General features: G+C 48.2%; 1 protein-coding gene and 1 long non-coding RNA gene across 4 annotated transcripts in view; one reads left to right on the top strand and one right to left on the bottom strand.

Annotated features, from left to right (window-relative positions):
- Positions 1-15,297, top strand: part of ZFAT (zinc finger and AT-hook domain containing) — a 171,631-nt gene that overhangs the window by 125,648 nt on the left and 30,686 nt on the right. For all 3 annotated transcript variants that reach the window (XM_077749961.1, XM_077749963.1, XM_077749962.1), the window contains 2 exons: positions 1,081-1,219; positions 10,300-10,418. In XM_077749961.1, coding sequence (XP_077606087.1) covers positions 1,081-1,219; positions 10,300-10,418 — 258 coding nt within the window. The remainder of the gene's footprint in view (positions 1-1,080; positions 1,220-10,299; positions 10,419-15,297) is intronic.
- Positions 8,097-14,591, bottom strand: LOC144219868 (uncharacterized). The gene is made up of 2 exons (XR_013331525.1): positions 14,498-14,591; positions 8,097-8,447 (listed from the first exon to the last, which is right to left on the bottom strand). It is a non-coding gene; the product is annotated as an uncharacterized LOC144219868 (long non-coding RNA).

The following is a 15,297-nucleotide window of genomic DNA, read 5'->3' as shown; positions in this document are numbered from 1 at the left end:
TACCACCACGGGCTGCTCTCCCTCCCCCGTTCCTGCCAGGCCAGCGGCGGCTTGTGTTTCCGGATGGGCCCAGAATGCACATTGGGGATGCACATGGCGCTCTGTTGGACGGAACACACACGTCAGAGAGGCACTGATACCGTCTTGTCTTGACTGCGAGTCAGGGCATGGGGCGGAGCAGTGATCCCGTCCATCTTCGCTCAGCCGAGGGCATGGCCTCGCTGGGCTCCCCAAGGGGCTTGAGCAGGCACCCCTTCCTCCTCATCACTTAGTCAGAACCCCTCAAAGCATGCAGCACAGCAGCACGGCCCCTTGTGTCCTTACCTTGAAGCACCTTGTCCTGCCCAGGTCGCGGGCTGGAAGCACATTACCAGGTGGATTTCCCTAACGGTGCCCCGCTGCGGGCTGATGCGCGTGTCTCTGCATGTGCTTGCGGGTGAATACTGTGGGGAAAATGACTGTCAAAGAAGCAAGCACATCAGGGAATTACTTTGAAAGACATTCACTTTATTTTTTAAATGTTTGTTTATTTTGAGAGAGAGAGAGAGAAAGCACAGACAGGGGCAACGCAGAGAGAGAGGGAGAGAGAGAATCCCAAGCAGGCTCCACGCTCAGCACAGAGCCCAACACAGGCCTCGATCTTATAATCATGAGATCATGACCCGAACCAAAATCAAGAGTCAGATGTTCAACTGAAGGAGCCGCCCAGGTGCCCCTGGAAGGCAGTCACTTAAAAAAAAAAAAAAAAAAGGCAAAGGCAAACGATAGGTTTCTGCATTGCTCTTTGTTATTTTCTTCTTCCACAAGAACTGTTCATCCCGAGTGGACAGAAGAAGTGAAAGCAGCCACACTGAGCACAGACCCCTCCTGCCCCGGGACACCTTGTGCAGCCACTTGTTTGGTCCTGGCAGAGGCAGGACTCGGCATCTTGAAGTCGCGTTTCTCCCTGGGGCGCATCCCCAGGGGCAGTCTGCTCGTCAGGCTTTGGGGGTGTCAGACACCCCGGGGTGGGAGGTCAATGGAGGAGGACACTGGGGCTCAATCTCCCCCGGGACTCACTTTCCCCCCTTGTCCCCACAGCCCTTCCGCTGCGCCCATTGCCATTACTCCTGTAACATATCCGGCTCCCTGAAGCGGCACTACAACAGGAAGCACCCCAACGAGGAATACGCCAACGTGGGCACCGGGGAGCTGGCGGCCGACGTGCTCCTCCAGCAAGGTAGGCAGCGTGCCCCTCGGGAGGCGCTGGGACGCCTTACAGCTCAGTCCCGACCCCTGAGCGTTTTGTTAATTCTCCGTCATCATGACTGTGCTCCGCGTCCCCCATTGGTGGGTATCGGCGTGGCTTACTGCCTTCGCGGGAATCTGAGGGGGAAAATCATAATTTACCCACAGATGTTACCACCCTCCCCACAACGTTCATTTGTCAGCGCTGCCTTCCGCTCTTTGTCCGTGTCCATTACCTTCCTCCCCAGTGAAAGCTCATGGTCACGTGCACATTTTGTTGTCTCCCTCAGTAACACTTCCAGGGGCTTTTGTGGTCCACCATCGGGTGGCAGTGCCCCAATTTTATCTCACCATGCTCCTGTCGCACATGGTAGGGCTTCCAGAGTTTCCTTTCATTGCAGTCGTGAATCATGTCGTGGTAAACATATTTGTAGGTGAGCTGCTTTAGATTATCAGAAAATATTTATTGAGTGCTCAGGTTGCTTATTCATCCTGAGAAGGATAAACCATTTAGAGCATTTAAACGGAACAGAATGGATGAAAACCTCTCATCTTCTTGAAAAGCCTTAGACGGTTTTTTTGGGGTGTTTTTTTTTTGCTGCTTTTTTCAGTAAATGATCACATATTCCCACTTGAGAAGGTTGAGCTCATGAGCTGTTGCCGTACAGAGAAGTGCTGTTGTATTTATATCTGCGCCTCAGTAATTCAACTAAAAAAATGATCGCCATACACACTACATCAGTTTTTACTACTTCCTGAGTCCTGTGACTCTTTGAAGCCAGAGACCGTTTTAGAAACCTGCCCCCGGTGAACAGAGCTGGGGGATGGCGTACCCTGCCGCAGCTGCGGATGCTCTGAGGTTTCCGGTGCAGCGCGAAGGCCCGCTCGCTGGGAGTGCCATGGAATGCGTCTTCATATAGAACAGATGAATTGACTGAATCCTTCCGTGCTTTCAGTGGCAGGGCTGATGTATGGAAGTAGATGGCAGCATAAAAACTCGGGATAATTTTAAAGCCATCCATCAGGGGTAACGGGGAGTGTGTGCCTCGTGTTTTAATGACCATTTCGTGGAGCTGGAGACCGGGGTGGTGCCGTGGGGGGTGCGGGGGCCCTGGCGCACGTCTGTGCTCTGCTCCTTGAGCTGTGCCATCGGGGCAAGTTAGCCGGCCTCTCCGCTCAGACCCCTCACCTGAGAATGGAGTTGACAGCGGCCTTGTCACCTGATCGGGGACGGGGTTACATGAGCGAACACTTGAGTGACACTCAAAACGTTTTCATACTTCTTTCTGTTTTCCTGAAAACATCNACTTGGAATCACAGAGGAGAGAACCAATTGCTTTAGAGGCACAGTAGATTGCTGGAGAAGCAGGCTAAACATTCCTTTTAACATCCTTCACACTATTGGGTTGGATTGGCAGGAAATAGACCTTTACTGCGGCTGTTGGGACAGGCGTGGGGCTCTGATTGATGACACTATCACTGCTCTCTGCTCCAAACTTTCATCATTGCCTTGCAGAATGTGCTGGTGCTGAACTGTTTCCTGCCCTGCATTTTCAGTTACCTTTCTAAGACTATCGTCAGTTGGCATTCCCTGACAGCGTCTGCCAGGTTTTCATTTTAATCTTCGCAGGGGTATTTATGGTCTTCTTTCATAACTATATGTATATACATATGTATGTATATGTGTGTATGTATGTAGATATGTACATATGTGTATATGTATGTATGTAGGGTATACACACACATACGCACACACAGGCGCACACATATATATTTCCAATGCTCCCTTCAAAAGACAAACTGAGGAAGGAAACAACTATATGTCTCTTGGCTCATAAAAGACATTACACCATTGTCTTTTGATGGGAGAATAGTCTCTGAAATCAGATAGCTGGTTGGGTATGAACGCACCTTAGAAATTCTAAGAGCCCAAGGCTCCCACCGGTCCTCCATCTGAGAGCAGGCGGGAAAATGGAGGGATGACATGGGATGGACACGGTTCCCATGTTCGGATGCTAAGTCCTTGGGCACCACTGGAATTTTCATCTTCTTTTGATTAATTTCAAGGAATTCTCCCCCACCCCGTCCCCTTGGTTTTGTTTTTGTCTTCTATTCACTCATGAAAAAATATCTTCATGGGAGTTAATAATTTCTTCTTTTGATATAGAGAGATACGTGTTAGGAGAACTTGATTACAAGCCGTGAACGAAGTGTAGTTTTCTCAGAACGGTGTCACAGCTTCCTCGCAACGAGTGCAGGGACTCCCCGTCCATCGGCCGATTGGAAGTGGTGTCACGCTGGGACACAGGCAGAGCCGTCAGCTCTGGGCAAGGGTTCTCCTACACACAGTGCTCAGGGATTTGGGAAGGATGTCCATGTGTGGCGCCGTGCAGGAGGTAGGGAAGGCGGCCGAAAAGGCTGAGATGTTGCTGGGTCAGACGTTTCTGGGAGAAGGTCCCCTGGTGGTCTCCGTGGAGTCGGGGTGATTTTCGGTGGGCCCCCGAAGCCCCCCGGAATGGCGGCTGCCCCGCTCTCCACTGGTAGTGCTCTGTACATGTGTACCAGCTGGCTGCCCCAGGGGCGGGGAGAGGGGACCTGGTTTCCAGCGTTGGCCAGTTTCTCTAAATGGCTCTGCCATGGCCAATTTGAAGCCACCAGTGTGATGTCACTGAACTGGGCAGGGATGTGAGACTGGCTTATGAGCTGGTGGGAGCTGGCTCCTGGTCCCCAGGGCATAGGGGCAACGATGGCAGCGGGGTGCTGTCTGGGCCCCTTTGGGGCGCACAGCCCCCAGGAACTCTGGTGCCTTTCAGCACCGAGACTTGCGCGGAGCGCTGTGTCAGTGTGTTACTCCTGCTTGTATTTGGCGGCCCTCTGATACTTGGGAGGCAGATTGCACAGTCTCTTGCTACTTTCCCTGGCCTGTCACTTGTTCACTAACATGGATGTGAGGCGTTTTCCCACATGTTGTGTGGCCGCAGCGGGCCGCCTCTGTTTCCTCTTGGAATCTTCCAGAGTAGGCCAGCTCAGGGCCTGGTTCCCTAGGTTGCAGGTCCAGAGGCAGCGGCTTCGCAGGTTGTTAGCTCCCTCCTGAGCTCGCGGCAGGACACGGTGGGGCTAGCAGGCTTGTCAGTCCCCAGGACCTCAGAGCAGCCCTTCAGTCACTCTGGGTTATTGGCAAGGGCACAGGCGTGGGAGGCAGACGGGGGCCTGGAGCCGGGGTGGCGATCGCCGTGGCCCTGAGACGACTAACTTCTCTGAATGTCCTGTTACGTGTCTTCAGAGAGGAGGGGCTGGTACCCACCCAGCAGCAGTTGTAAAGATTAGATACTATTCTCTAAGGTCCCAGACGGTGCCTGACATTGTAGCAGCGCTTAATAAATGGTTCAGATTTACTCTCGTGTTTATTCCCACGTTCCTTCTTCACCGTGTGTCTCTCATGTTCCTAACGTGTCTGACATTGTGCTGGACCCTGGGTATGGTGGCATCTTTTGCATGATGGCCTAGGCTAGGGATGAAGGCTGGGAAGCCCCTCAGGGCCCCGTATTCTGGTTGTAACAGAACGTGTGTGTTCTTTTCAGCAGTTACCCACTTGCTCGCAGGGGGAGAATTTGCTGCTTCTGCTCAGTGCTACCCCTTCTCCCCGGCCCCACTGTTAGAGGGTCATTGAGGCCGGGGTAGAGACTGGGATGAGAGGCAGCGGGAGGAGGGGGCTCGAAGAGAAGGCGCTGTTTGCGGCATCTGGTAAAATCTTGGTGTGATTTTTGTATGACCCTGTTAGAAGAATGTAAAAGTGTGTGCATATGCATCTTGGATATACACCCATAACTTAGCTTCTCACATTTGCGCTTGTTAAAGAGGAAGAGGGGGAGGAAGCATATGGTCCTGTCCTGGGACACTGATCGGCTTGCAGTCCATAGTGGTCACGTGACCCTGCGTCAGAGGGTCTCACACACACAAGCTGCTGTTTACTCTTTATCAGTTTTTTTGTCTCGAGGCCTGGTTGCTGCTCTGACCCGAGGCTAGCTCTGGGACCTCTTTTTCAGGGCTTCCCTGTGCCTGCCTGGAGGCTCTCACATGCCAAGTGTTCGGGGAACATGTGAGGGACCAGGAGGGATGGCGGAGTTGCGGGACTTACTTAAGCTCCTGCTTCCCTCATGGTCCTCATGGCGGGTTGGGACACCAGCCTGGCTAATAATAAAATGCGCTTCACTTTCCCTCTTTTGTTTTCCCTTACACTGTTTTTCTCAAAGGTCTTCTCCAGGGTTGTGCCTGACAGCATGCATGCCATGTGATCGGGGCCCTCCCCCTCACACTTGCATAGGGCGTCCGCTAGATTACCGACCTGGGTGCATCTCCTCGTTCTGGCCGGGGCTCAGGCTGGGTCTCAGGACCGGCACTGGATTAAGAGACAGCAAGAAGTGGGGATGCTAACAAGGTCCAAGTCCACATTTTGCTTCCTAATATTGTGTAATCAGATCGCTCTGTATCCAGTTTCCTCTGATAAGTCAGCCCATTTGTCACAGTTACCATCCAGTTGCTTGTATCAGCCTCTTAGGGCAGCTGTAACAAATGACCGCAAACTTGCTGGTGGCTTAAAACAACACAGATTTATTATCTTAAGGTTCTGAAGGTTAGAAGTCCAAGATAGGTGTCGCAGGCTCGGGCCAAGTTTGCTAACACATCTGTATTCCTTCTGGAGTCTCCAGGGGAGAGAGAACGTATTCTCTTGCCTTGTTCCAGCCTCTAGAGGCTGCCCACGTTCCTTGCCTCGAGCCCCTTCCTTCTTCCGCCGTCAAGGCCACCAGTGGCGGTAGAGACGTCCTACTGCTTCTCTGTGACGTCCTCTGTGCCTCCTCTTTAGGGGGACCTTGTGATCACATTAGTCCCTCCTGCTTAATCCACACTCATCTCCCCATCTCAGGATCCTTGATGAATCACAACCTCAAAGTCCCTTCTGGCCATGCAAGGTGACCCTCCCATGTTTTAGAGATCAGGATGTAAATATCTTTTATTTTCTTTTTGCCTGCGTGTTTATTTTTCATTGTAATAAAAACTTCACACACCTGTCTTTGTTGTGTATCCAGGCACATTCCATTCCAGACTGTTAGCTCCTGGGGGCCGGGACTACCCCCACCCCGTTTAGTGTGGGCTCACGGTGCCAATAGAGCACCATCCACTTTACAAACAGGTGCCCCCTGCATTCTCCCCTTCCCCCCAGCTTTACTGAGGTATCATTCACAAAGCTGTAAGGTATTTAGGATTCTCATCATCTAGTCGGCTGGCACATCCATCACCTCACACATTAATCTTTCTGCTGCTGTTGAGAACATGTAGGTTCCACTCTCTTAGCACACTTCAGTTATCAGCTGTGGTCACCACGTCTCACATCAGACCCTCAGACCTTAATTATCTTATAACTGCCAGTGTGTACTCCCTTACCAACCTCCCCCTATCTCCGTGGCCCCTAGCTTCTGGCAGCCACTTTTCTAGTCTGTTTCTATGAGTCTGACTTTTTTGATTTTTGTTTTTGATTCCCCCTATGAGTGAGATTATACAGTATTTGTCTTTCTTTGTCTGACTTACTTCACTTAACGTAATGCCCTCAGGGTCCATCCATGTTGTCAAAACTGGCAAGGTTTCCTCCCTTCTTATGGCTTACTAATATTCCTCTGTGTGTGTGTGTGTGTGTGTGTGTGTATGTGTGTGTGTACACTCTACATCTTCTTTGTCCATGTATCTGTTGATGGACACAGGTTGTGTGGCTATTGTAAATAATGCCGCAGTGAACATGGGATTGCAGATGCTGCTTTGATATTCTGTTTTCGTTTCCTTTCAATACAAACCCAGCTGTGGGATGGCTGTATCGTACGGTGGTTGTATTTTCAATTTTTTGAGGAACCTCCGTACTGCTTTCCAGAGTGGCTGCACCAGTTTGCATTCCCACCAATAGTGTACAAGGGTTCCCTTCCCTCCAGGATGTGAATGTGTCTGGGGGTCCATTATTCTGCCTGCTGGAGTGCCTCTTTTAAAGTTACGAGCTTTAGCATTTCATCTTAGAGAAAACGATGACCCGAGAGTCTCAGGAAGTGGTTCCTAGGTCACATGAGTGAGTGCCGGCTTCAGGTATGTGAGAGCCTAGCCTCGCGTTTCACACCACTCTGGGTGAAACATTATTGGCAATGAAATCGAATTTTCAATAAGGTCACCCCCCACAAAGGAGTGCAGATCTTTTAATGCCTAAAACTCTTCCAGAATACACTGCATTCCCAAAAGAGCAAAAGATACCATGATTGATTTTTGAAATTGCTCCTGACGTTCTGTGCTTTTGCCTGGTTCATCATGCCTTCTGAGGAAGCCGCGATCTGGGGCTTGTCGTTCTTACGGTGTGCACTTTCTATCCCAGGGCCACCAGTAAATTCACTACATCTCCTGCGACCTTTATTGTGCGTTGCCTGAGAATGTAACGAGTTGAACTAGAAATTAATTTCCCTCAGCCTTGATGCCAATTAAGTGGTCTAGTTCTACATTTATGTCTGGGTCACGTACTTCCAATGTGTTGTTCTTTAATTAAGGGTAATGTGGCAAAGGTTGAGGTTTTAATTAATGTGGGCCATTATCATATTAGTTTTAATTTAAACATAATATAAGGATACTTTTTCTCCTTAAATTCGCTTCCATTAAAGAGCACCCCAGAAGGAGTCTTTAATGCCGCTTAGGTCGCTTTTGTTCACCGCCTCTTGCTAAGCCTCTTTGGGAGGCACGTCACTTGAACTGAACAGAAAGACAAGGTTCTCACACCTTGGAGCGCTTTAAAAAAGATGATCACAGGAGAATACGTAGATGATTAATAAGAGATAACAAAGGAAGCCAGAAACTAAGTTTAATTATCAGCTAGACAGGAAAGAACAAGCCCATTGGGTTTGGCCTAAACAAAGAGTGCTGGGTGTGTAAGTTTCAGAAAATAAGCATGTGTTGGAGCTGCCGCTTCTGTAGAGTGTTCTGGAAGTTGATCATTTGGTGTTGCTGGTCTTTCTGCGGATTCTGCCCTGCTTGTGTCGGACGTGCCATGCTCTCCTGCGCCCTCCCGGCGTGGCGGGGCTGTGAAGCAGTAGGCAAAGGCACGAAGGGACGCAGTGGTGGCCATCTGGGTTGGCTTCCTCTTCTGCTCATGACTGTGTGGGGACTCACTCACCACCTCAGGTGATAGACAGAAAGCCCTGGTTACAGAACAGCACACTGTCAGACTCCGCTGACGCGGGATTGACTCTGAAAGCCAAGCGCATCATACTTGTATCTGGGGGATGCTTAAAGTACGTTACGCGTCTTCGTGAAATTTGCCTGGTTATTATGTAATTTGTCAGGACAACCTCATCGTCAGGACAGAATCCCTCTTCTCCCTCCTCAGTACCCCAGTGAGCAAGAAATAAATCTCAGATGCTGGGCGGGTGCAGGAGAGCATAGCAGGTCTGGCAGAGACGGGGACAGAGGCAGCAGAAAGACTGACTGCAGACCCCACAACCCCAGGTGTGCCGAGAAGGGAATGAGCTTGGTCAATGCCAGAGACAGAGAAAGGAGAGAATGGGGGAAGGGGGGAGGAGGCAGGAATAAGGTCACACAGGGGTGATAGTAAGGTCATGCAGGCCACTTCTTGGAGCTGGGATTTTATTCTGGGTCTGATGGAAAGCCATTGGAAGGTTTTATACCTGTGAGAGATGTAATTTAGTTTATGTTTTTCAAAGCCCATTCTGTGGGTGCCTGGGTGGCTCAGTCAGTTAAGCATCCAACTTCTGCTCAGCCATGATCTCACGGGTTATAGGTTTGAGCCCCGTATCAGGCTCTGTGCTGACAGCTTGGATCCTGGAGACTCCTTCGGATTCTGTGTCTCCCTCTCTCTCTGCCCCTCCCCCGCTCTCTCTCACTTTCTCTGTCTCAAAAATAAACATTAAAGAAAAAAAATTTTAAAGCCCGTTCTGGGTGCAGGGCAGACAGTAGACCAACAGTGGCCGCAGGGAGACCCACTGTACCCACCATGCCCCACTCGGCGGAGCCTGATGGTGCCGGTGGGTAGCCTGAGTCTGGCCACTCATCCTGCTCTTCGTCCATGTGGATTTGGAGACCTGGTGCCTGACGACTCCCTCTGAGGCTAGAGTTCCTGAGCAGAGTTTACTGCTGCTTTTTAAAATGTTTTTTAAATTTTTTTAAAGGTTTATATATTTTTGAGAGAGAGAGAGAGCACAAGTAGGGGAGGAGCAGAGAGAAAAAGGGAGACACAGAATCCGAAGCAGGCTTCTGGCTCTGAGCTGTCAGCACAGAGCCCCCTGCAGGGGCTTGAACTCACAAACTGCGAGATCATGACTTCAGCTGACTGAGCCACCCAGGTGCCCCTAGAGTTTGCTTCTGAATTCACAGCCTGTTAAAAGTGGTTTTTGTCCAGTCACTAACTTAGTCACTGCTCCCGATAGAATATTAGAAAGATAGTCTTTTGTGTGGCTCTCAGGATTTGTTCTGTTGTTTGTTTTTTTACCCAGAGTTGTACACACTCCTGTTTAAAGCATCTGCACTTCTCAGAACATGTGTATAATTTAATCAGTTTGATAAATATGAGGTTTTAATTTGTCTTTACTGAGAAATCCAAATGGGGATTTATACAAACGGCTCAGCTTTTGATGTGAAGGAGACTGGCTCTTGGTCTTCGTGTTTTAGGACAATGGTGATTGAGAAAAGCAGCCTTGTCTTTCAGTTATTTTTGTTTTCTAAGTTATTTGTTATTTTCAAATGAAAAAAGAAAAGTGAAAGCACGATAAGGCCAGCTACTCACTCAGCCACAGGAATTCTGATATCCCGGCACCGAAAACACTCCGTATTCATTAGACTCTCTGCAAATGCTCATTGAAAAATGAAAAGAAGTACATGAAGCTTTAGAAATGTCTGCCCTGAAAAACAACTGTCCTGTCGCCGTTCTGTTCCAGTACAGACGGGACCTGGGACCAGCTGATCCGAGGGGCGGGACGGGAGGTGCACCGGAGCTCTTGTGTGCTGCAAACGCTCCCTTTTCCTCTCTGCCTTCAGGTGGTTTGAAGTGCCCCGTGTGCAGCTTTGTGTACGGCACCAAGTGGGAGTTCAACAGACACCTGAAGAACAAGCATGGCCTGAAGTTGGTGGAAAACGAAGGAGATCCCAAGTGGGAGGTAACTTTTTAAAGTATGGTATTGATTTTGACGTTTCCAGATACAAACGACAGATGGAGCAGGCCTGGGTCCTTCTCGAAGGATGAGGTTTTCTGGTTGGGAAGCTGGGCAGTCTTTGCAGAGCCTTCTCCTGTCTGAGGGGTGAGACCTGGGCAGTGCATGTAAACTCTCACCTGTAGTTGAGTTTAGACCATTTAGTGAACGTCTGTGTTGGTGTCATGGGCGCTTTCACTTCGGTGACTCCCCAATCCATAATTTCAGCAGTTACATCGGAGAAAAGAACACGAGGCAAGGGGCCTGCTGTGAGTCCTCACCAGGAGAACGGGGAAGGGCTCTGTCTGTGAACCTAGGCCCTACCCTCCTGCTCCTGAAGGCATGTGCTCCTGCCCGCCATCTTTGTTTTACCCTCCAGTGTTAGAACCAGTCACTGGCTGGAAACACATTTTTTGTGTTCTCAAAGCCAGTAGCTGCCTCTTTTTTCAAGTGTCACGTGTCACCACCATGGACTTATTGCAGCTTTTCTGAGGTGGGGTTTCCCAAACTCGGCACTGCTGACGTTATGAACTTCGACATGATCATCGTTTGTTCTAGGGGCTGCTCTGTGCATGTCGGGATGTTTGGTAGCATCATTGACCTCCACACACCAGATGTTAGTGGCATTCCCTGTTTGGCAACCAAAAATGTCCTGGACATTGCCAGTATCCCTGGGAGTCAGAGTCACTCTCAAATGAGAACCACTTACCGAAGGACTTTCTAGAGGAGCATCAGAGCATCCAAGGGTTAAGAGTAAGGGCTTTGAAAAAGATCATACATCATGACAATATGCAGATTGTTCCAGAATGCAAGGGAAGAATGGTTCAGTAGGAGGGAATCTTTTTAATATAACCCATCATATTAATAAAACCAGGGAGAAAAATGAAATGATTATCTTCGCATATCCAGAAAAGACACTCGATAAAGTCAAGCATCTGCTGATTAAAAACAGTCAATGAAGTACAGTTGCATGAGTACATCCTTAAGATGAAAACAATCTGTATGTGCATCTCAGTCCCAAAGCCAGTATCTTCTTATGTGAGGAAACACTGGAGGGTTTCTTGTTGAATCAGGAAGAAGGTGAGGATGTCCCCGGAGCTCTAAGACTCTGGTCACCAAGTCTTTAACATCACTTGGGACACATCAGCCAGTGTGTTAGACAAGATTAAGTAAAGAGTGACATTGAGAATTGGAAGACAAGAAATCAGTTTATCTGTATCTGAAGATGACAGGATTCTGATTTTGGAAAATCCAAAAGAATGAATGAAAGGCTACTACACGTGATAAGTATCAGATTGAACCATAAACATAAAATAACGAGTAGCTCGCATATAGAGAGAGGTAAGAACAAAAAGATCCGAGATTTAAATGTAAAAACAGTGATATTTTAGGAATACCGAAGGAAAACCTGAGTGAACAAATTCATTTGTGAATTCAGGGTGTGGAGGGCTTTCCTAACTATGCCTCAGAATCCAGATTCACTACAGGGAAAGATTAAGAACAATTGACCACATGAGAAAATTTTTAAAAATCTTATGGAAAAGAACTCATGAACAAGGTAAAGAGACAAAGAAACAGATAACAGGAAAAAAAGTATTTTCAGTCATACCGTAGAAAATGGATGAATATCTTTACATTATAAAATCTTTTGAAAATAGTGATCAACAACCCAGGAGGAAAATGGGCAAGAGATGAGAAAGGTTCATAGAAAAAGGAATGCAAATGACTTTCAATATCTGAAAATATGATCAACCTCACACATAACACGTGTTAATTAAAACTGGAGAGGGGCACCTGGGCAGCTCAATCGGTTGAGCGTCTGCCTGACTCCTGGTTTCGGCTCAGGTCATGGTCTCATGGTTCGTGGGTCTGAGCCCTGCGTTGGGCTCTGTGCTGACAGTGTGGAACCTGCTTGGGTTTCTCTCTCTTTCCCTCTTTCTCTGTTCCTCCTGTGTGCTTGCTCCCTTTCTCTCTCTCTCTCCAAATAAATAAATTTTAAAAAAACTTAAATAAAACTGGAAAGAGAATTTCTTACCTATTAGAATCCAGAATTTGACATCCTGTCTGTTGGAGAGGCTGAGGGGAAAATGCACTCCAATGCGTTGCTGGTAGGAATGCAAAATGTTACTACCTCTATGAAGGGGAATTTACCAATGTCTAGTACAATTGTGCATTTCTTTATCTATTAACTAAACAATCCACCACTAGAAAACTACCCTGAAGTAATACACAATAAACACAACGCTGTTTATTGCAGCCCTATTCTGCATTGTAGGCCTAGATACGTGAATAGATTGCATGTGTGTGTGTACACACCAACAGATAGATGCTGACCTGATTCATCACCACATGTGCCTATACACAGCTAGTCTATGTACATGTGTTCCCCACATGTGCCTATACACAGCTAGTCTATGTACATGTGTTCCTTAGAAGCCTTTTGTGCTGAGAGAGCCCAGACGCAGTGACACTCCGTGGCAGTGAGCAGCACACGGGGACGTAGATCTCAGTTTCTAATAGGATTCTCCAATAAAAGGAACCAGGGTCCTTTGAAAAGTGGTTGATTCCAGGGCCGAGGCAGAAAATATGTAAGCTGATCCTAGAGTCTTTTGTGGTCCTAGAAAGTAGCAACATGCTTCCCCCCCAACCCCGCAAAAAGGTGGAGGCGTGTCGACAGAGTTCCCGATGGCCAGAGCGGGAACAGGGTGAATAACAAAGCAAATAGTGACAGCGTTGTACTACAACTCAGAGAATAAAATAGTATCTGTGAGTCCGTCCTGATGTAAACGAATGGTGGGAAGGAGCGCTTCTTCTGATGAATACATGTAGAAGGAATGAGGAAAATAGGATTCCCATTAGAACACTGTGGTAATCATTGCCGTAGGCAGATCCATCCAGGAATGCTACAATTTGTGGACAAAATTTAAGGAAAAACAGAATATTTACATTGCCTCCAAATCTCTACCCCTCCCCCCAAGAATTTACTAGATTACAGAGGGGAAGCAGTGACTGTACAGTAGAGGCCCCTGCCAGACCATGCAGCTGCAAGTTAGCATCCTCAGTAACCATGGTGACGTCCTGTGCCACCAGATGTGATGAGAAGGACACGCCCCCGCACGGTATTCTTCAAAAAAGCCTCAGCCTCCATCTAATCATGAGCAACTGTCATGTGTCCCTATGATGTGTCGATGTGTGCGGTCGTACACCTGACCGGTGCTCCTCAAAGGTGTCACGGTCATGAAGGACAAGGACAGCCTGGAGAGCTGTCACAGGTTATAGGAGACCATTATCTGGCACTGGGTCCTGGGACAGAACCAGGGCACCAGGGAGAAAACAAAGTCTGTCGTTAATAGTATTTGCTGTTCCTGTGTTAGTTCTTGGCTCTAGTGATTGTCCTGCAGTTGTGTCAGACGTGAATGTGAGGGGAAGCTGAGCGAAAGGTGTATGGGAACTCTTCTGGAAGTCAAAAATGATTCCAAAATAAAACAGTCATAACAGAGAGGGGGCATTTTATGTGGAAAGGTAGAGGCACACCAAGATGGCGAGGGAAAGGAAATAAGCCAGAGTTCTCTTAGCACATTCGGCTGTGCAGATTTCGCTCTGAAACCATCAATGTATTTTATATAATATTTTTAAAAATTAAAGTTTACAAAATGCAGACCTTAAACATTGAGAGTAAAGGGAAATAAATGCTACTAACTATATGAAAATGATGGCATAGCTACACCAAGGAACAGTTTCAGCAGGCTTTCAAGGTAGGAGTTTGCTCCTCCCTAGTGGGGTCCAAGTTAGGGCGAAAAGAGCCACAGAAACACCTACTGCTTTCAATTATTTTGTTGTTGGGGGAGGATTGATGCTGTTAGTCTGAGGCTTTTGTCAATATTTAGTAACTGTGGTGAAGCACCTCTAGTATGTCTCCATCTGCGGGTTTATACTGATGCTGGGAAGACACTCGTCACCTCGGAGGATATTAGGGCAGTAGCTCTGTTTTGGTAAATAAAGGCCAAGAATCTAATTATTTTAACCATTTTCTGAACAGACCATACCTCAGTATAACCAGATCTTTGATGAGGAGAAGCTTCTATTCATACATTTTCCAGCTAACAAGTGAAGGTTGAAGATGGAGGGTTTTGCAATCCTCTCGTGATGTCACTGATCCCTCAAGTGGCCACTGCTGCCTGCTGACGTCACACAGGCAGTGGACACACCCAGGCCTCCGTGTCTCCTACTGGATGGGACAGCATAACCCGCGAAGCATTCCTGCCCCAAAGGGAGCCTGTGTCTGATTGAGTTTCCACACATACCCATGGGCGGGAGGCACGGTGGACAGAAGGGCACATTCAGGGACTCCGTGGGGGTGCAGCCAGCCAAGTCCAGACCGCTGGAAANGGGGGGGGGGGGGGGGGTCAGAAGGGAGGGAGAACCTGAAACTAGAAGCCTTAGGAGACACGTCAGTCAGTTCTAATACGTGGATTCAGAAACTTACATTTGATTTGAAGAGTACGTCTTAAAAAATGTGGTGACTGGGGAGGCAAAGACATGGCCTGGGTGTGTGGTCCTCACGTGAAGGACTTACTCTTGGGTGTGTGAGTATCACGGCGGTGGTGGGCTTGCATCTTCAAAGAGTTTCATCTTTCAGAGATACGTTCTAAGATATTTGTAGATAAAATGCCTCGACTCCTGTGTTTGCTTCAAAATAATCCGAGTGTAGAGCGTAGAGTGTGTGGGGGCAGAGGGGAAATAAGGTTGGTTGTCATTTGGTAATTATTCAAGTTGGATGAGTTCAGACCTCTGTGGTTGTGTATGTTTGAAATTTTCTGTAAGAACATGTAGGGCATCTGTGCGT

Source organism: Crocuta crocuta, unplaced genomic scaffold, assembly GCF_008692635.1.
Source record: "Crocuta crocuta isolate KB4526 unplaced genomic scaffold, BGI_CrCroc_1.0 scaffold119, whole genome shotgun sequence".
In the NCBI taxonomy this organism is placed as follows: domain Eukaryota; kingdom Metazoa; phylum Chordata; class Mammalia; order Carnivora; family Hyaenidae; genus Crocuta; species Crocuta crocuta.
This window is presented reverse-complemented; position numbering and strand designations above follow the sequence as displayed.